At 48.4% G+C, this 20,036-nt stretch overlaps 1 protein-coding gene across 2 annotated transcripts in view; it reads left to right on the forward strand.

Moving 5' to 3' along the window:
- Positions 1–2,628, forward strand: part of CUX1 (cut like homeobox 1) — a 467,724-nt gene extending 465,096 nt beyond the window's left edge. For both annotated transcript variants that reach the window (XM_027861845.1, XM_027861844.1), the window contains exon 23: positions 506–2,628. In XM_027861845.1, the coding sequence (XP_027717646.1) occupies positions 506–566 (61 nt within the window). In that variant the 3' untranslated portion in view covers positions 567–2,628. The remainder of the gene's footprint in view (positions 1–505) is intronic.
- The last annotated feature ends 17,408 nt before the right edge of the window (positions 2,629–20,036 follow it).

A 20,036-nucleotide genomic window follows, 5' to 3' on the forward strand; every position in this document is an offset into this window, starting at 1 on the left:
AAAGAAAGAAAGAAAGAAAGAAAGAAAGAAAGAAAGAAAGAAAGAAAATCACCTCAAAAGTGTTAGAATGGCCCCATTACATGTGCAGTAGCCACACCTGGCTCACCCTTTACCTGTCAGCCTTTCCAAAATGTCACTACAAGAAAGAGGAAGTGGGGGTGCTACATGAATGAGCATCTCTCTGTCCAGGAAATAGTATGTTTCTATTTGTTTTGTCTAATTACCTTTTGGTAAAGATTACAACATCAGAGATGAGGCAAAATCAGCTTTGTGTCCCACCCACCCATTATGGGTTTGGGGAGCTCTCTCCCTCCCGCCTTTCCTCTCTCTGTCTCTGTCTCCATCTCTCTCTGTCTCTCTGTCTCTGTCTCTGTCTCTGTCTCTGTCTCTCTCTCTCTCTCTCTCTCTCTCTCTCTCTCTCTCTCCCTCTCCCTCTCTCTCCCTCCTTCCCTCCCTGCCCCCCCTCCCCCATCCCCCGTTTGATGGTCTTCCTTATTCTTTGCAGATATGCTGACCACTTACACAAGTTCCATGAGAACGGAGACAATGGGGACATGTGGCAGTGATGGGGAGGGGCTTCCCCTACCCCAGTGCCAAGTGGCCGGACCAGCTTCTCCACTCCCTATCCCATGGGTTGCATGTGCAGTTTCTTCCATGCATGTCCCTCCTGGCTTAGCCTCCCCTAGAAAAAAAAAAAACCACAGCAGAAACCAGCCCTCCTTTCCCCAGCCTCTCCCCCGGTCTCCTCCTGCTCTAGGGTTTCAGAACAATCTCAGACCCTTCTTCTTCCATGAACCTGAGTCTAGCAGATGCACTGAGAGCAGGCAGCTCCTAAGTTTCATTGGTTTGGTCAAGGATGTCACAGACCAGAATCCTGGCCACCCTGGGGCTCTTCCCTAGGTTATCAGTGGCCCAGCTAGTGAAACCCCAGAGGAGCTTTGGGTAGTGCAGCTCCCTGAAGGGCCGCACCTCCCTCCGGCAGGGAACCTTGTCCGCAGCAGCCACAGGATGGACTCCTCGAGGGCCCACAGCCTTTGGCAGTAACAGAGCTCCGATACAGCCTCTCCAGGCCAAGCAGAGCCAGAGGCTTCACTTGTCTCTGTGCTCAGGAAAGGACCTCCTGACCGTTAGCCCCAGCAGACATGGAAAAGGAGCCCGCTTCCTCACTGCTGCCTCACTAATGCCTTCCTGCTGAACTGCTGATTAAGTTACCATCTGATTCCGTCTCTGGCTTAATCTAATGGACATTTCCTGGGCCTCTTGGAGGCTCTCATCTGGGCTTAGCCCGGAGCAACCCTGCCCACCCCACCCCCCCCACCATGGGGCCTCCCCAAGCCTGGGCGAATCAGCAGCAGACCAGAGGGCCAGGCCAAGTAGGCAAGGGGAAGACCCTTGGGCGTTTGGTTGACTGGGAGGCCAGCAAGCCTCCAGGCCCCAGACCCTGCCCCGCATGAGTCAGAGCAAATCCAAGAGGAGTTTCGGAGCTCAGAGGGCTGTGCTCCCCATTGTTATCTTTGCCCATCCGTGCCCTTCATGTAGCAGCCAGCAGTATCCGGGAAACAGAGGCACTCTGGGAATGACATGGTCTTTGGCCCTGTCTGGAGGAAAAAGCCTGCCCAGGCAGGAGTTCCACAGGGCTGATTGGTTTCTGCCAGGAAGTGTTTTTCCCTTCTTTCATTTCTTTCCCCCTAATTCCCTTTAGCTAGCTTTGTGCTTTGCTGTTGAGTCAGGACTTTGGCTTTTAAGGTGAGAAGATGCCTCTGACAATGGTCTTGCTGCTGGGTATTAACAAGCCCGGCCCTCTCTGTGTCTCTCCGATAACGGTGCCCGTGCATGTGTTCTCACACCTCAGACAGGTGCAGTACCTACAATCAGAGCAGGATATATATCAAACTGTCTGTGTTGGGGGCGGGGCAGGAGAAGGTCTGCACACCCAGCAGCGCTGAGGGGAGCATTCCTGCCGTCGCCAAGAGGCCTCAGAAGGATGCTGAGTCCAGATCTTCCTTCTCTAGCTTCCCTTCTTACTTGCTTCCCAAAAGAGTGCTCCCTGCCAGGCTGTGAAAGGCCCGTGGGGTTGACCCGGAAGCCACTTTGGTCTCAGGAGGCTGGCACCAGGTGTCTGTCATCTCCCGTCAGCCCCCTGATTCACTCCATCCCAGGCACTGCTTCTCACAGCCCCTCCTCCTTTCCTTGGACGTTAGTATCCAGGGTCCATTGTCACTGTCCGTCGTCAGCCCTGCAGCCTCTTATCAGGGTGGGCTTTAAGGACCAGGAGGTCCCATTAACATCCCTGACAGACAGGAGGCAGCAAAGAAATTATCCCCATCACATGGGTTCAGGCTCAACCAGGGATCTCGGGAACAGTCAAGGCATCAAACCTGAAAATTGGTTGTTTTTTTTTTCCTTTTCACTTTAGAATTGGGTTGGGAATATTTACAGTTTGGGTAAAATCGGGTGTGGGTTGTTTTGATCCAGGGCAAATGGATGCCATCCTGATTTGGAAAGGCATCCCAACAAAGCCTTAGAATTTTAGATTTGCTAGATTAGAATTGCTTTGCTGTTTGCTTCCAGTGCCTTCCCTCCCCAGTACTTGGAGAAGTTTGGAATAAATTTATTCATGCATTCAAATGTGTGTGCTCTGTGTGTGATCCAGTCGCTTAGATGGTGATCTCACCACAAGGCCCCAAGCTGGATACCTCAATTCCTTCCTGCCCTGGGCCACCCTGGAGACCCTGAGAAAAGGGACCCTTGTTGCCCGAGAAGTCAGGGTGGTACCGTGCTACAGAGGTGCAGAGGACCTGAGTTCAAATCCAGCCTCCTACCTCTTCGACCTTGGGCAAAGTATTTCACCTCCTTCGGCCTCAGTTTCCTTCCCTGTAAAATGAGAAGGTTGGACACTCTGGGGTGTCTTCCAGCTCTAAATTTATGATCCTAATGAGTTCCAGGCTCAGGCATCTCTGTATGAATGGAGCACTGTCCATCTCACTGTCATGAAGGAAGGACATTAATCCTCAAAGAAAATCCTCACTGTCTTCTGCCCCATTTCCTAGACCAGGAATGCATGACCATCCAGCCAAGCATCTGCGTTCCATACCGTGTGAATATTTGTGGTCCTCTAGGGCCATGCTGTTCCGTGGAAGTGTGGAGTAGCCGAATGTGTGTGCCACAAAGGGACATGAGGATTTTTGCAAAGACTGGGGTTTTTTAATTGGCCTAGGGACCCCCCTCACTGAAGGACTGAAGGAGTGTTCCTCATGGGATTGGCCATGATGCTGCTCAGCCCAAGAAGGGGGCTGGCCACACCCAGGCAAATCTGTGGCTCTCAGGCCCCGCCTTTCCAGAGAGTGTTGGCCATAATAAGAGAGCGGACTCAGTGGACAGACAAGGAAGGAAAGGATTCTTTGTGCTCAAGGCTGGCGCTGAGATGAGTGGGACCAGATCCCCTGGTTGGAATTCTCAGGGCTTCTCAAGAGGAGGAGGTTGGGGTGCGGGTGGGGGGAGAAGGTGCAGGTGATAATAGAGAAGGAAGGCTAAACCATGGCCAATCTTTGGATGACTTTGGTTTAACTGTGCTCGTTTGTGACAAAAGAGGGTCCAATGGGAGATGAGAGAAGTTAGGATCCCCGTCCCAGAGAGGTAAAGTCACTTGCTGTGGGTCACACAGCTCATAAAGAGCACACCCAGACCTCCAAATCCGGCATCTCTTACCTCGCAGGATAGAATTCCTGCAGTCAGGATTGTTTTGTTCCTTGTATCGGTGGCCCCAGTGCTTAGCATTGTATGTGGCACACAGTAGGTGTTTAACAAACGCTTGCTGGTTGATTGCTACATGTGGTGAGTTGAGTGACAGACATTTATATATCCATGTAAAATCGGGAGTGGGCTCATAGGTTGAAAGCTGAAAAGACCATTTAGTCCAGCCCCCTTATTTTTTTTTACAAATGAGGAAACTGAGGCCCAGAGAGGGGAAGTTATTTGCTCACGGTCCCAGAGAAGGGAACTAATCTGCCCAAGGTCACAGAAGTCAGGCTTTGAACCCAGGTCTTCTGCTCTCCCCTCTGTTCCAAGCTGCTCTGTAAAATGGCCAAAGTGGACCCAGACCACCATTCCTCATGCTCAGAATCAAGTCTCTGTTTCACCCCCATTCACCAAAAAGAATTAGGAGCTGACAAAAGCTCTTGGTTTCACAGAGGGGATTTTCATTTAGGGGAGGAATCAGAGAACCAATTCATAGCCAAAGGTCACCCAGCTCAGTGGTTCAGAGCCAGACCTCCTGGCTTCCAGGCCAATGGTGCTCTTTCCCCTACCAACCCCTGCTGCCTCTGGGAGAAGGGAAGTGGGGCTTCTATTTATATCCATCAGGAGGGTAGGGAGGGAGAGGGGAGGAGTTAGCCCGTGGCTCTGGCCCCTCCAGTGCCCACAGACGGGGCGCTGCCTCCCCTAGGGCAAGGATTCTGGGCACTGCGGCCTTGTGATGACCCGGCCTTCTCTTTACCTAGCCATTGGCATCCAGCCCGTCAGTAGGGAGAAGACGCGATCTCCTTGGTGAGCTACCTAACGCACCTGGGCCTGCTGGCTCTGCTGCTGACATCCAGCCCCTCTGATCCCATTTTCCCAATCCACACAATCAATGAACAAGCATTTGTTAATTGTCTGCTGTGTGCCTAGAGATTAATAAATGCTTACTGATGGATTGGGCAGGTAGAGAAGACCAGGGGAGTTAGGCCACCTACCCAAGAGTACCTACGGTGTGCTAGGGGAGAAATAAAGACCCTGCTGACAAAGGAGTGTGGTATATTGAAAGGAAAGGACCAAAGTTACCTCCTGGGCCTCAGTTTCTTAACTAGTAAAATGAGGGGACTCTGAGGTCCCATACAGCCCTACAACTGTTGTTCTATGACTTGGCTGAAGGCACCTACTATGTGCTAGGAGAGAAATAAAGACCCTGCTGCCAAAGAAATGTGGTGTATTGAAAAGATAGGACCAGTTACCTCCTGCGCTTCAGTTTCTTAATCTGGAAAATGGGGGGGGGTGCAGCTCTGAGGTCCCTTCAAGTTCTATACCTGTGGTTCTATGATCTGGCTGAAGGAAGGTGGCAAAGAGCCCCGACTCTGGAGTCACAGGGCCTTTATCTACCCTGTGTGACCTTGGGTGAGTCATTTACCTTGTCTAGGCCTCAGTTTCCTCTGCTGTAAAGTGAGAGGGATAGACTACATGGCTTCAGAGATCTCCTTCAGCCCTAGAGTTAGGATCACTACGAATTCTGGTGACTGTAGGCCTGTCTCATAATGAGGAAGACCTGAGTTCGAATCTCCTCTCACCTAAGCATTCCTAATTCCCTGCTGCCTATGCCAGGCCCTGTGCTCTGACACTAGCTAACTTCATAACCCGGGGCAAGTCGCTGAACCCCTCAAGTCCTGGAGCAGCCCACTATTGCCAAGTTGTAGACTGGTTGCTGATCGATAGAGAGCATCTCCCCATGGGTGGTTCGTCGCACCAATGAAATCCTGGGTCTGCTCTGGAGATAGAGACAAAAATAAAACCGGCCTGCCCTCCAGGAGCTTGTATTCTACAGGAGTGACACAAAAGAATTAACAGAATCTAAAGAAAATAAATGGACGGATGGTGTTATCTGCCCTCCCTACTTGCTAATTTGACTCAACAGACATTTATGTGCTGGGACTACAGAGGTAAAAATGAAGCCGTTCCTGACCTCAGAGAGCTTACATTCAGCTGGTCTTGAGGAGAAAGGACAGGCCGGGTGTGGAAGGGGGAGGGAAGGTAGAGGTGTGAAAAGAGGCAGGAGCCCTGGGTTCTCTCCCAGCTCTGCCGAGCACTAACCGAGTGACCTTGGACAAGTCAGTGACCTCATCTGTCAAGTACACGCCCTGCTGACTTCACACTTGTTTCAGGGATCAAATAAGCCAATGTCTGTAGTAAATCGCAAAGCCCTGTGCAAACATGAGGCCTTTATTATTAGGAGCTGAAATCAGTTCCTCCTGACTCAGAAGGACAACTCTTATATCTCTGACTCACCCATCTCAGGGGAGGGGGAGGGAGAGGGAGCCTTAACACAGTCAGGCCAGGAATTCTTCCTCCCTCTCCTCCACAGGCACCATGGAGAGCATCATGGAGAGCATCATGGAGAGGGTGGGGTGGGAGCATCGCAGAATGTCCACATCTGGGGGCACCAAATGTCCACATATCATCTGGTGGTTTTTCACCAGTGTTCAGTTCACTTAAGGGTCAGTAAATGGCTGAAGTAGGGATGGGGTAGGGGAGCGGGTTCTTATGCTCTTTTGTGAACACAGAGGGTCCGAGAGCCTTGTCTGAGACCCTCCAGAAATCAGAATCATAGCTGGGCTCAGAACCTAAGTCTCCTGACCTCCCTTCTTCCCTTGCCCCCCACCCCATTTTATTGGGACTGTATCTGTGGCATCATGAGTGTAAGGCACTCTTGGAATGGAAAGCCTGTCCACCAGTACCTGTTCTGTAACTTAAGTTAGAATATAGATTTTAGAACTGGAAGCTGCTTCAGAGTCTAACCCCCTTGTTTTACAGATGAGGAAACTGAGGTACAGAGGTGAAGTGACACAGGGTCACACATCTGAGGCAAGATTAAAATTCAGGTCTTCCTGACTCCGAGTCAGTCAATCAAACAACAAGCATTTATTAAGCCCTTACTGTATTCAAGACACTATGCTAAGTACTGAGGCCCTAACCCCAGGTACACAGTGCTGCCTCCAGGGCCCTGGAAAGATGCCTGGGCCACTGAGAGGTTAAGGAACTTGTGAGATGCCTCAGAGATAGGACTCGAATCCTTGTCTCTTAGAGACTGACTGTCTCTGGCCACATTGCCTCTTTGTCCAAGGTAAAGTGTGAGAAGAATACACAAAAGCTTTCCCTGGATTTTAATGGAGCCTAGGACCAAGATAAAATCCCAGGGCTATTCTTATCTTCTGAGTCAGGGGGAGGGGAGGGGATGGAGAGTGAAGACAAGAATCCGCCTCTCTTCTGTGCTCAGAAATGATCTACACACCTGTCCTCCCCCTCTCGCTGGCCGGAAGGTCTTTGTTCTGCCTGGGGAGAGGGCAACCCAATCAGCTTTTGTAATAGCGGCAACACTAGTCAGCCTGTATCTGTAATTATTGCCTGCGACTCACGTAGCACCCTAGAATCCTGAGTTTCCTAGTGGCGGGGAGCCTCAGCGGTCAGCTTGCTTCTTACACCTAATACCCCACCTCATGCACTTTTCCATCCAACGGCGCTGGCCTCCTGGCCATCTCCACCTCTCAGTCCAGGTATTTTCTCTGACTGTCCCCCAAGCCTGGAACGCTCTCCCTCCTCCTCTCCCACTACTGACTCCCAACTAAAATCTCACCTTCTACAGGGAGTCTTTCCCAAGCCCTCTTACTGCCAGCACCTTCCCTCTGTTCGTTATTTCCATCTAATATCTTTGTATGTATCTATTTGCATGTCGTCTCCCCCATCAGAATATGAGTTCCTTGAGAGAGGGGTCTGTCTTTTACCTTTCTTTGTATCCCTGGCACATAGTAGGCACTTAATAAATGTTTATTGACTGACTGACTACATGGAATGGGGAAAACACGAGGGGTCCTTCTCATCAGGCTCTCCCCACTCTGAGGGACCCTGGCCTACTTCTAGCTGGTCATGTGAGTTATGACTCAGTGCTCAAGGGTTTGGGATGACAAAACAATCTCTCCCCTACCAACCACCACCAGAGTTGGGGGGAGGGGGGAACCAAGGGACCACCCAGGGTTTGCTTCCTAATTATAAAGCCAAGCCCTTTAACCCTAAGTGAGAACACATGTGGCCCAGCAGAAGTGGCCCAGGGTCCCTCAGGTGGAACCCCTGTTACATATATAGAAGGAAACAGAGGTGAAGTGGCTGGATGAGAGGCACACAGCTGGCCAATAGTAGGACAGGGATTCCAGTTGGGGGAAGGAGGCAGAGCCCTAAGACAGAAGCCACACCAGATCCTTGTGGGACCCTCAGGCCAGGCTGGGCATACTGTTTGTCCTGGGGGCTCACTTCTCCCTTCCCTCCTCATGCTACCTCCAAGGAAAATCTCTGCAAACTGGCTCCCAGGGGAAAGAGTCCGAGAATCCGAAGCCAGAAGGCAGCAAATCAGGGCCTCATCCGAGCTCTGCCCCTCACTGGCTTTGGGATCTCAAGCAAGCCCCTCTTTATCGCTGGGCCTCAGTTCCTTCTCAGTAAAATAAGGGGGCCAAAGTCCCTAGTCTCTAAGATTCCCACCCCCAACATGCAATGTTCTCTAATAATGATTGGCATTTATCCTGGGACTCCTCCAGGTTTGCAAAGTGCTTTATGTAAATTATCTCATTTGAAACTCTTTGAGACTGGAGACAAACCCATTATGAAGTATGTACTTTAGGATTATTCCCATTTTTCAGATGAGGGAACTGAGGCTCAGAGGAGAAAAGTGAATTAAGTATCAGATGTGGGACTTCTTAATTGCAAGGTGAGCTCTCTGCATTACACCACATTTTAGGGTCTCACATCACTCTTTCCAGGGGTATTTGTATTTTGAAAGAGGAATTGAGGGAGGGCAACATCAAACTCAAAAAGGATGAAGTACAGTCTTGTGCAGTGACAAAAGCATTGGATTTGGAGACAGAGGGTGTGGGTTGAAATCCCAGTTCTCAGTGCCTCAGTTTCCTCCTCTGTAACACTTGAGGATTGCCCAAGATGGTCTCTTAGGTCCCTTCCTGCTCTAAGTCTAGGATCAGGATGAGAGACTCGGACCCTGCTCTCTGGGGTCTCAACATGGCTGCTTCCCCCCCAAATGGGGAGAACCCGGCTTGCTGAGGAGGCAGGGAGTCCCAAATCCCCAATACTCCCTGGGTAGAAAGAGCTTTGGGGCATGGGGCAGGGGGCGGGGACTGGCAGAGCAATGAAGGGGGGCCAGGGAGGAGGCGATGGGGGCTGGGGAAGCAGGCCAGATGCCAGCCTAGACAATCAGGCCCCAGCTGGGGAGTTCATTGGTTTCCATGGTTACAGGCCAGGCCACCCTGAGAAGAGGAAGAGCATCCTTCTGGCAACATAAGAGAATCACAGTAAGCTTTTCTTTATTAGGACCATTTTCCTTCAGCTCAAAGCTCCCTCCATAGACCTGGCACTCTACAATGTCATGATCTTTCCTGATGCCTAGAGCTTTCCTCCCCAGTTCCCACCCTCCCCCATTCAGCCCCAGGGCTGCTGGAGCGGAGGGCCTTGGGGAGAGTGCTTGCAACACCTAGGTAGGTACACACAGCAGAGACCAAAGACCCAGAGAGGCTTTATCCCTATGCCCAACCCCCACCTCAGAGATGATGCTCTGTCTGACATCCAAGGTCCACTCTGGAGCTGTCCTCTGTGGCAGCTCTCTGGGTTCAACTGGAATCCTAAGGAGACCCCGATGCCCAGACAGAAACCCATCACTAACTTCGGACAAGTCCCTTAGACTATTCATCTGAACAAGGGGATAATAATCAACTCCATCCCCTTGCAGCCCTCCAGAATGTTGTGAAGCTATGAGTGAGGAGAGCTGTATATGGTCTTTGAGAGTAAAAGGGATAGATGTCCAACTCCTTAATTCCACTCATTCATTCATTCACCAAGGCTATATTAATCACCTGCTGTATGCAAGGTACCATGCTAGAGACTGGGGATGCAAGGACAAAATGAAAGAGAACCCTTTACCTCAAGAAACTTACATGCTACTGAGGCAGTACAGCATTTACACAGAAACCTAAGGACAAAATTTTCTGAGGATGAATGAGCACTAACAATTAGGAGCATCAAGAAAAACTTTCCAGGAAGCAGTGCAGTATTTCACATTCTACTAGGAATGCCCTTGTGGGGGCAGGAATCCACTGGGAAAATGTCTTTGGAAAAGAAGCCCAGAAGAAATTTGCCTGGATTTCAAAGGGGACCAATTACCTTTCATAGGAGGCAACTAGGTGGCACAGTGGACAGAGCACTGGGCCTGGAGTCAGGAAGACTTGAGTTCAAATCCAACCTTGGACACTTCCTACCTGTGTGACCCTGGACAAGTCACTTAAACCTCTGTTTGACTCAGTTTCATTATCTGTAAAAAAAAAATTAGGGGTAATAATAGTATCTACCTCCCAAAGTTGTTGTGAGAATAAAATGAAATAATGTTTGTAAAATGCTTAGCACAGTGCCTGGCACATAGTAAGTGCTGCATAAATGTTAGCTATTATTATTATAAAGGAAGCCCTAGAGAATAAAGGGTCTCCAAATCAGTAAAGCCTGGACTCACATTCTACCTCTGACATACAAGCACTGTATATATAAACTATGTGCAAAATAAATACAGTAGATATATTCATCTGCCCTAGCTAATTACTTCCTCAATTCAATTCAGTAAGTATTTGTTAATTGCCTACTATATCAGGCACTGTGCTCTGACTCTTATTGGCTGTGACCCTGGGCAAGTCACTTAATTTTTCAATTTCCTAGGCACATCTTTAAGACTAAAAATTGCAAGCAGTTGCTAATCTGTATGAATAAAAATAGTTTCCTCGCTGAGAGTTTCCTTTATCAGTGAAGTTCCAGGTCCTTTCTGAAAAAAAAAATAAGAAGAGAAAAGAAAAGAAAAAGTAAAAAACAAAAAATATTTGCCATAGCATGTGGCACCTAAGATGAGCCTGGAAAGAAGTTAAGGATTCTAAGAGTAGGAAGCAAAAAGTGCATCCCAAGCATTCTGGGCAGCCTGTAAAAAAGGCAAGGAAGTGAATGACTAGATGAATGAGCATTTATTAAGCACTTACTATGTGCCAAGCACTTAGCTCAGCAAAAATGCCAAAACAAAGGCAAGTGGGAGATGTAATGCCAAGTCTGGGGAACAGCAAATGGGCCAGTTTGGCTGGAATGTACAATCTGAAAGGGAGTAATGGGTAATGTCTGGCAAAAGAGGTGAGAGCTCTGGAGATTACTGAGGAGGAACGTAGCATGTTCAGAGTTGGTCTTTAGGAGGGTTATTTTGATGGCCCTATGGAGGATGGAGAGAGCTAGTTGGATTTGAAGGATGAGCCGGGATAAGAATTAGAGATGACAGGTTCAAATACAAAATGCTCTGCTTGACTTCAAACCCCTTCGTAACCTAGCTCCCTCCTACCTTTCCAGTCTTCTTGCACCTTACTCTTTGAGCCAGTGACACTGCCTTCCAGACTATTCCACAAATCATCTGGACTCCAGGCATTTACTTACTGTCACCCATGCCTGCAAGGCTCTCTCTCATTCACTCCCACTGCTGACTTCCCTGCTTCTTTAAGTCCCAACTACAACCCCACCTTCTACAGGAAGTCTTCCCCAACCCCTCTAAATTCCAGTGCCTTCCCTCTGTTCATTGTTTCCTATTTGTCCTGTAGACAGCTTGTTTTGTATATGATTGTTCGCAGGTTGTCTTCTCGATTAGATTGTCAGCTCCTGGAGGGCAGGAGCTCTCTTTTGCCTTTTTTTGTATCCCCTACACTTAGCACAATGCCTTGCATCCAGAAAGCACTTAGAGGTTTAATTGATTGATTGAATCTGGGAGATTGGGAGAACCTGGATGCCCTTGACAGAAATAGGGAAATTGGGAGGAGGGGGCAGTTTTCAGTAGTAAATATATGAGTTCTCTTTCTGACATGTTCACTTTTAGATGTCTCAGTTTTTACTATGTGTGAGGTGCCAAGGATGAAATCACTCCTATTCTCAAGTATGAAAGGACAATCCTAGGAGAATGAACAAAACCTCAAAAGGAAGAAGTAGAAATTTGTGGGGAGGGGTTCTCCCATTCCAATTCAAGGGCTCTGATTATCCTACAAACAATAAAGCTTGAGGCACACAGCATCCTTCTAAAGGCCTACCCTGGCACCAGACCATTCCTTTCTTCTCAATGCCTGAATACAGACTTTGTTACTTACTATTAGAGTTTTGATAGTACCAAGAACCTGGGTTCAAATCCTGCCTCTGACATTTACTATTTATATGATGTTTGGCATGTCACTTAGCCTCCCAAGGCCTCAGTTTCCTCATCTATAAAATGAAAGGGCTGATCTACATGGCCTCTGAGGTTCCTTCCAACTTCAGATTTATGTCAAGATTGTCAGAATTAGGAGAAAACATGGAAAGATAATAAGAGCTGGGAGGGCTCCCGGTGTACAGAATGTCAAAGCTAGAAAGGACCTTAGACCTCATTTTTTTTCTAGTCCCTCCACACCCCTCTGGTGCTAGTGCCCTCCTCTAGGAAATAACTACATTTTGTATGTAATGTTCATGTTGTTTCCACTGTTAGAATATAAGCTCCTCCAGGCCAGAGATGTCAAATTCCAGAGAGCTGTGAGACTTTCTGGACAGCTGCCACATGGCATCCATGTGCCACTATGAGCTAAACTGCCCAGCCTTGATCATCTCTTACCCTTTGGTGTTCTACAAGAGAGCTGAGGAGAACCATTGCCATCCCTCTGCCTTTTCAGGGCTGGTCTAGCACACTATTTCTCTTGTTTTTCTAGTGAGAAATAGAAAGGAGATTCCTCTCCTGTCTCCACGACCCACTGGTAATGGCAGCTAACAATGAAGCATGTGTTTGCCAAGGTATCATGCACAAAACGGATAAGCACATCAAATATGCCTTCATTAAAATGTTCATACAAATATTAGACAGGACAGAGCCCTGAAACATGCAACCTCAATCCTCGCTCTAGCTTGACAATGATTCATTAGTCCCCATTCTCTAGATCTGGTCAGTGAACATAGGTCTGCACAGAGAATGAACCAGGTATGCTTGCATACCCTGAGGGAGCATCCCCATTGGTCCTTCCTGAATCATCCCAGTTGCACTACCTGGAATGTCCTCTAGAGGGATTCATAATCGATCATCCTTCTCTATCCCTTGAGCAAATGAATGAAAAAAATGTGTATTAAGCGCTTACTAACTACTAAGTGCTGAGGATTCAACTAGAAAAATAAGATTTTTCAAAAGAAAAGTGAGTTCTCAAGGAGCTCACATTTGAATGGGATGGACAACACACAAAGAAGATTTTAGCTGCAAGTCAAATGGAAAGGTCCCACAGTCCCTGGGGTGCAGCAGCAAAGCTAACAGTGAAGCATCTTAAATGTTGTCTCCACTGATAGAATTGTATCTATTTTCCATCTTGCACCATTTGAAAGTGCCAGGGACTTTGGTGGCAAGAATTTTCTTTTCTGGGTCTTCTTTGACTGTGGCTGCTGCAGAGGCAGTGACTTTAGCCCCCGCAGAACTGGTTGCCATATCTCATTTCCACAAGAGTTGATTCCCAAGTGGGAATCTGCAGAGGCTGGGGAATGGTTTAGGGGTGCTTCATTTCCAAGCTCTTAGGCTTACGTGCCCACTAACTGGTCAGTAATTGGTGTTGGTGTCAAGAAATGTGGGGGCCTTTTCCATCGTGATTCCTCCCCTCAATAATAGCTGCTGGGTCTGAGCTGGAAGCAATGCTGGTAGTCTTAGGGGCACTGCTATTTCTGAGGTTCTAGGGTCAGGGGCTATATCCAGATGAGAACCATAGCTTGACTTGCCTGGCAATCAATCAATTAATCAATAAGCATTTATTAAGTGTTTACTATGTGCCACGCACTGTGCTAACACTGGGGATACAAAAAGAAGCAAAAGACATTCCCTGCCCTCAAGAAGCTTCCAATCTAATGGCACATACTGACTCCCATCTCTACCTCCAGGCGCCTTACTGCTTTAAGGCGTTCCTTGCCAAGGGGAAAGGGAGAGACCAATGGAATGCTACCCAAGGTGTGCCCAGTAGCCATACCCACCATATCAGTCAACTAGTAATAATCCCACCTAACTGAATTGGTTACAAGGATGTTGGAGAGACTTTGCCAATGCCTTGCCAGATTCTAGCTATGTGAAGTATCTGGCATCTCTTTTGTCCAAAAGTAACACCGTCAAAAAAGACAAAAAGGGAAATGAAATTAGTCTGATATGGTTTGTTCTTAATGGACCCATGTTGGCTTTCAGTGACCACTGCTTCCGTTTCCAAGGCTTTACAAACCAGTTCTTTAATGATTTATCCTAGAATTTTGCCAAGATCGAAGTCAAATTCACCAGCCTGTAGTTTGAAAAACCTGCTTTCTTCTTCTTGAAAATTGGGAAAACCCAAGTCTGCTGACTCCTAATCAATCAACAAGCATGTATCATCCTACCAGAGCAGGGTTTTTTCCACCTCACCATTCCATGGAGATCTGAAGGGAACATTATACCCCGGGGGACTCCTAGTTTTACTTAGGTCTGGAGTTAGAGAACCCGGGTCCAAATCCCATTTCTGACATTTATTTATTTGTATGACCGAGAGCAAATCACTTAACTTCCCTGGGCCTCAGTTTCCTTGTCTGTAAAATGAAGAGGATTAGATGGTCTCTGTGGTCCCTTGGAGCTGTAGAGCTGTGATCCTGAATCACTTAGGGCCTCGGTTTCTTTCTCAATATATCCAGGGGCTGGGTCAGGTGGCTTCTGAGATCGTGTTGAGCTCCAGACCTATGACCCTATAAACTTATGGGGAAAAGCATAGCCCCTATTGTATGCCCGCCCTACCTTCTTCATCGCCGTTCCTCCTGTATCACCCCCAAAAAAGCTTAGGCCAGGACCTACCAGCTGCACCTTCAACATGACACAATAGAATTAGCGAAAACCCTTAATGAAGCTTTGGGCAGGGAACCAGGCTATTGATTAGGTCTGAGCTTTAATAAGAAGCCCTATGAATGAGGGCAGAAACTCCGACTATGAGGAGGGAAGGGGTGAGGAGTGTGAAGAAGAAGGAGAATCGATGGCCAGGGCAGTGGGATGGAGCCCACCCACCCATTCACAGGGACCCTGTGTATGCTACCTTTCCTTGTATCCCTCTCTCCTCCTCAGCTCAGGGCTTAGCTCATAGTAAGGATTTAAGAAATGCTTGTTGACTGAATGACTCACACACACACACACACACACACACACACACACACACACACACACACATTCCCAGAAGGCACAGTCATTCAACCAACCACTGGCTGTCTCCAGGACACTAAGCTCCTGTCTTTGAACCTTCTGCTTGGGGAGCAGGCAAGGACACGGAGATTCCTGTACTGCAAACAATAGTATTGAGAGGGGCAGACAAGCTCTCCCCAAGCACACAGTCACACCTTTGTGAAGAGCTGGGGCTGAGTATACTTGGGTCATATCCCTCCTGGGATGAGTTAACAGACCAGCACCCTGCCCCACCCAAACCAGAGCTCAGGAAGGGGTTTAAACTTCAGGGTCCAGGAGGAAGGCACACTCAGGCTGTAGGCTAGTGCATTTTTTCAGCGAGTGGGTATCTGAGTAGGGGGAGAGAGGTGGATCCTTGGGACCCTAGAATCCCAAAGCTGGATGGGTTTGTCAAGAAAGAATGTGGTCCAATTTTCAGCCTTTAGGCACCAAGTGGCACCACTAAGCTAACTGGGACAGGAGGCCATTTAATCTCAGTGATCTCCTAGGACAGAAGAGATACTCAGCCTTTCTCCATCAGTCAAATACATCACTGATATTTTGTATTTAATTTCGTATATATTTTATATAATTTGCTACAACACATGCTGTTTTCCCCAATGGAACATGAGCTCCTTGAAGGCAGAAAAATCTTTCCTTTTTGTCTTTGTGTATCCCTAGCGCTTAGCACAGTGCCTGGAACATTTTCCTTTAGACTAGAGGAACCCCAGGTGAAGAAGGTTCCCCTGCCACCTGTTCTGCAGCTTACACTGAAGCCTTTGACATTGTCCATCAGCCTCTTCTGCTTGGAACTCTGATCTCTAGGTTTCCATGACATTGCTCTGCCCTGGTTTCCCTCCTACCTATCTGATTGGTCCTTCTCAATCTCCTTTGCAGGATCTTCATTTAGGTCACACCTGCAAACTTTGGGAGTCCCTCAGGGCTGTCCTTGACATTTGTCTCCTCCTCGCTATGCTATTTCACTTGGTGATCTCATCAGCTCCCATGGACTGAATTATCATCTCTACATCCCATGATTCTGATGTCCCTGGCTTTCTTTAAGTCCCAACTAAAATCTCCCCTTTTACAGGAAGCCTTTACCAACCCCTCAATTCTAGTGCCTTCCTTCTATTAAACATTATTATTTATCCTGTATATATAGCTTGCTTTGTGTATATTTGTTTGCATGTGATCTCCCCTATCAGATTGTAAGCTCCTGGAGGGCAGGCACTGTCTTTTGCCTCTTTTTGTATCCCCAGCACTCAGCACAGTGCCTGGCACATAGTAGGTACTTAATAAATGGTTGTTGACTGACAGTCTTACAGACTTGACTAAAACACTGAGAGCTCTCCAGGGTCATAAATGAATCTCTCTCTCTCTCTCTCTCTCTCTCTCTCTCTCTCTCTCTCTCTCTCTCTCTTTTGATGAGGCAATTGGGGTTAAGTGACTTGCCCAGAGTCACACAGCTAGTAAGTGTCATGTGTCTTAGGTGGAATTTGAACTGGGGTCCTCCTGACTCCAGGGCCATAAATGTATGTCTTAAAGGCCAGATTTGTTCCCTGGGGTTCCTGCCTCCTAACAGTATGCAGTAGGTGCTTAATAAATGTTTGTTGAACTAAACTCAATTGAATTCAATTAGGGTGGTACATTAGAATCTGGGAGATGGAAGAATTGACTGTGTCACCTGAGCCATCTATTTTGCCCTACCTATTCCAGCTTTCCTCATCTGTAACATCAGAAGAATAATTGAATGGGATGGAAAAGCATTAAATGCTTACTAAAGCAATAAAGTTTGTGCTCTAAAAAAAACCTGCTAAGTGCTACAGAAACAAAGGAACAAAACAAGACAGTCCTCCCGCTCAAGGAGCTCACATTCTAATTAGGGGAAAGAGCACAACACAGGAAGAGACTAATACTTGCCTCCGTGGAGTTATAATGACTGCTGGCATTCATAAAGACTTTAAGACCTCACCTGAGTCTCACTACATCCTTGTGGGAGAGTGACTTGCCCAGGGACACACAGCCAGGGAATATCTAAGACAGGATTTGAACCCCAGACTCCCTGATTCCAAGTCCAATGCACTATCCACTGTACCATGTGGCCTCTCCTGAGAATCAAATGGGATTAAGCAGATGGGAACACTCTGAGAAAGTTAAAAGCACTATAGAAAAACAAGTTGTCACCTTGCTCATTATTAATGGTGTGAAATTGTGGGATGGGGTTGGGAATGAGATTAGACCATATGATCATCCACTGACCAGGTAAGATAGCCTTGTGCTATCGAATAGAGTGCCAGATTTGGGAGTCACTTGCTACCTTGTAACTCTGGGCCACTCCTCCTCCATTGCAAAATGAGAGGTGTGGACTCCCTCCAGTACTCTATCTATGAGGGTTTTTGCTTCTCTGGGCCTCAGTTTCCCCATCTGGAAAATGAAGGTTGGACTAGATAGTCTTCTCCCTTGCACCTCTGAGTCTATGATCCTAGGATATATGGGGCTAACAGTGTTAAAGTTTGTTCTTTCTTTCAAAAAAAAATATTCATTCTGTTCAGGTTTCTCGGTTGCCGTCAAGAATGAAAAGATGAATAATACATAGTTTCTGCTCTCCCAGAACTGATGATCTATTAGAAGAGATGAGACAGGAAGGCCAATAATGGAAATACAAAGCCGTGTGACAGGGGCCAAATGAGTGGTACAGACAATGGCCATGTAAATTTTGGTAAATAAGTAAGCTTTTCTGCTGGGTGGGGAAAGGAAGGGGGAACCTGGAAGGCTTCATGGAGTAAGGAGCATTTAAGCTGAACCTTGGAAGGTGGGTAATGTTTCCAAAGAAAGAGGAAACAGCAAGAGTAAATATTTGGAGGTGGGAAGGCACAAGACATGTAGAACGAACAAGGTGGGCTCCAGGCTCTAGAATACATGGGGGGTGAGGAGAAGGAAGGTTGAGATAAGACAGGAAAAAACAGTTCACAGGAGGGAGAGAACACCATGGGCTGGAGTGGCAAGGGAGGTTTCATCCCAGCAGCCCAAGTCACCCAGCTGGGCGTTTCTCCTCTTGCCCATAACTGGCAAAGGACGGCATGCCTAGACTGCAGGGCACCTTTGCCAGTTTAGAAATAGCCCTGGCCACATTTGCTGTCCGAGCTCAGAGCAGGAAGCCCTGAGTACATAAAAGTGGTGGTATCCCTCACTGTGCTTGGGGTGGGGGAAAGTAAGGGAATGGAGCAGCCAAGGCACCCAGTTTCTCCCCAACACTCCATTGGCAACAGAGGTACCTGGAGTGGATGCTAGCCTCAGTCACAGTTTTAGCAACATGTCTCATCTCTATAGCCTCAGGGAAACTGTGCCTTTCCAATAATAAATATCCCCTACCACTCCCTAGATAGCTATTCTCCGTTCCAGCCTGGCTAGCCCGTTCACTGTTCACTCTTTCTCCCTTCTTCCTACCCCCTTCCTTGTCGCTTCTGTCTTGCCCCCTCCCCCAGCTAGACACACAGTAGGCCTTCATCAAAGCCTCACTGTCAGAGATTAAAGGACTTTAGAGGTCACCAAGTCTAATCCTCTGATTTTAAAGAAATGCTCAGGGGAAGCGAGGCCTTCCTCAAGGGGGAGAGGGGCGGAAAGAAGGGAGGGGAGGGGGAAGAGGGGGCAAGACAGAGGAGGTAAGGAGGGGGAAAGAGAAAAGGGAAAGGAGGCGAAGAGAGTGGGAAGGAGAGGAAGAAAAAGGACAGAGGGAGAAGAGAAAGGGAAGGAGAAGAAAAGGGGAACAAGTCACGTTCGTTTACAAATTAGTAACCTTGTAGAGTTTCTGAGCTCCCTAGGGCCTCAGCACTGGTGTGGTGAGGTCTGTGAGAAATTTGTGGGAAGACTTTTGGAAAAGTTGCAACAAATCAAGGAAAGGCAACCCATCTGAGTTCCCCTAAAGTAAGCAGCCTCCCACTGAGTGACCTTGCCCCTCCATTTAGAATGGACCCCTTGACAGGCCTTCATTCAGGTCACTAGTCTTCCTGCCCAGAAGCCTCCCAAACATCTACTCTAGAAAAAGAAGCCTGGTGCTCAGGGTTTGGGGGGGTCGGGGTGGAGTGACTCGGAGAGGTTCCCCTCCAGAATCCTGCTGAGCCTGGACTTTCAGTGGGGGTGCAGCTGCAGTTAGGAACCCTCTGTTGCCAGCCCACCTCCTGCCCCGCCCCATCCCTGTAGGTAGCTGAGGGACCCTGGGTTTGGTTTGGTTTTGTTTTTCCTAACTGGTGTTACCCTCCCTGGACCTTTGAGGGAAGGGATAGAAGGAGACCCACAGGCATCCCATCTCAGGAGCCTGGATGAAAGCCTCCTCCGGGCCCCTCAGTAGGTCTCTGCCACTTGATCAGAGACTAGGGATGAGCAGGCAGTGAGGCTCCTCATCTGTGAAAAGGGTTGCTCGACGTGTCCTCAGGCTGTAGGTTCCTGGATTTTGAGCTAAAAGGGGCGTTAGGTCATCAAATCCAAACGCCTCACTTAACAGGTCAGTTGGCTCACCTGATAAGACCCAGCAGAGGCAAAGTGACAACCTCAGTCACACAGGTAGTGGGATGAGGAAAAGAGCCAGGATTTGAACCCAGGTTCCTCTGACTCCAAATCCAGGGTTTGTTCCATACACTACAGTCATTTAGGACCCAAGCCTCTCAGCTGCAGGGGAGGGCAAAGCTCAAAGGTTGCCTAGACCCCCAAGTCTTCATGACCCTAGGAGAGTCCTGGCTTCCATTGCCAGCTCCGCGGCTCCTTCTCTACGTGGCCCTGGTGCCATCACCCACCCTCTCTAAACCTCAGCTCCATATGTCAAATGGGGGATTCTCCAGTCCCCTAGCAGGAAGAGGCATCATTGAGTCTGGCAGATGGGCAGAGCTGGAGCAGTCAGGGTGTCCCGGCCAGGGACCCAGCCCAGAGCCCCATGAGGAAAGCCAGGCCCCGCCCCCCACCCCCCGCAGCCAGTCCCACCACCCAACAGCCCCAGGGCAGATTCAACACCCCCCCC

The sequence above is a fragment of the Vombatus ursinus genome, unplaced genomic scaffold (assembly GCF_900497805.2).
Source record: "Vombatus ursinus unplaced genomic scaffold, bare-nosed wombat genome assembly UNPS02014768.1, whole genome shotgun sequence".
NCBI classification, from domain to species: Eukaryota; Metazoa; Chordata; class Mammalia; order Diprotodontia; family Vombatidae; genus Vombatus; species Vombatus ursinus.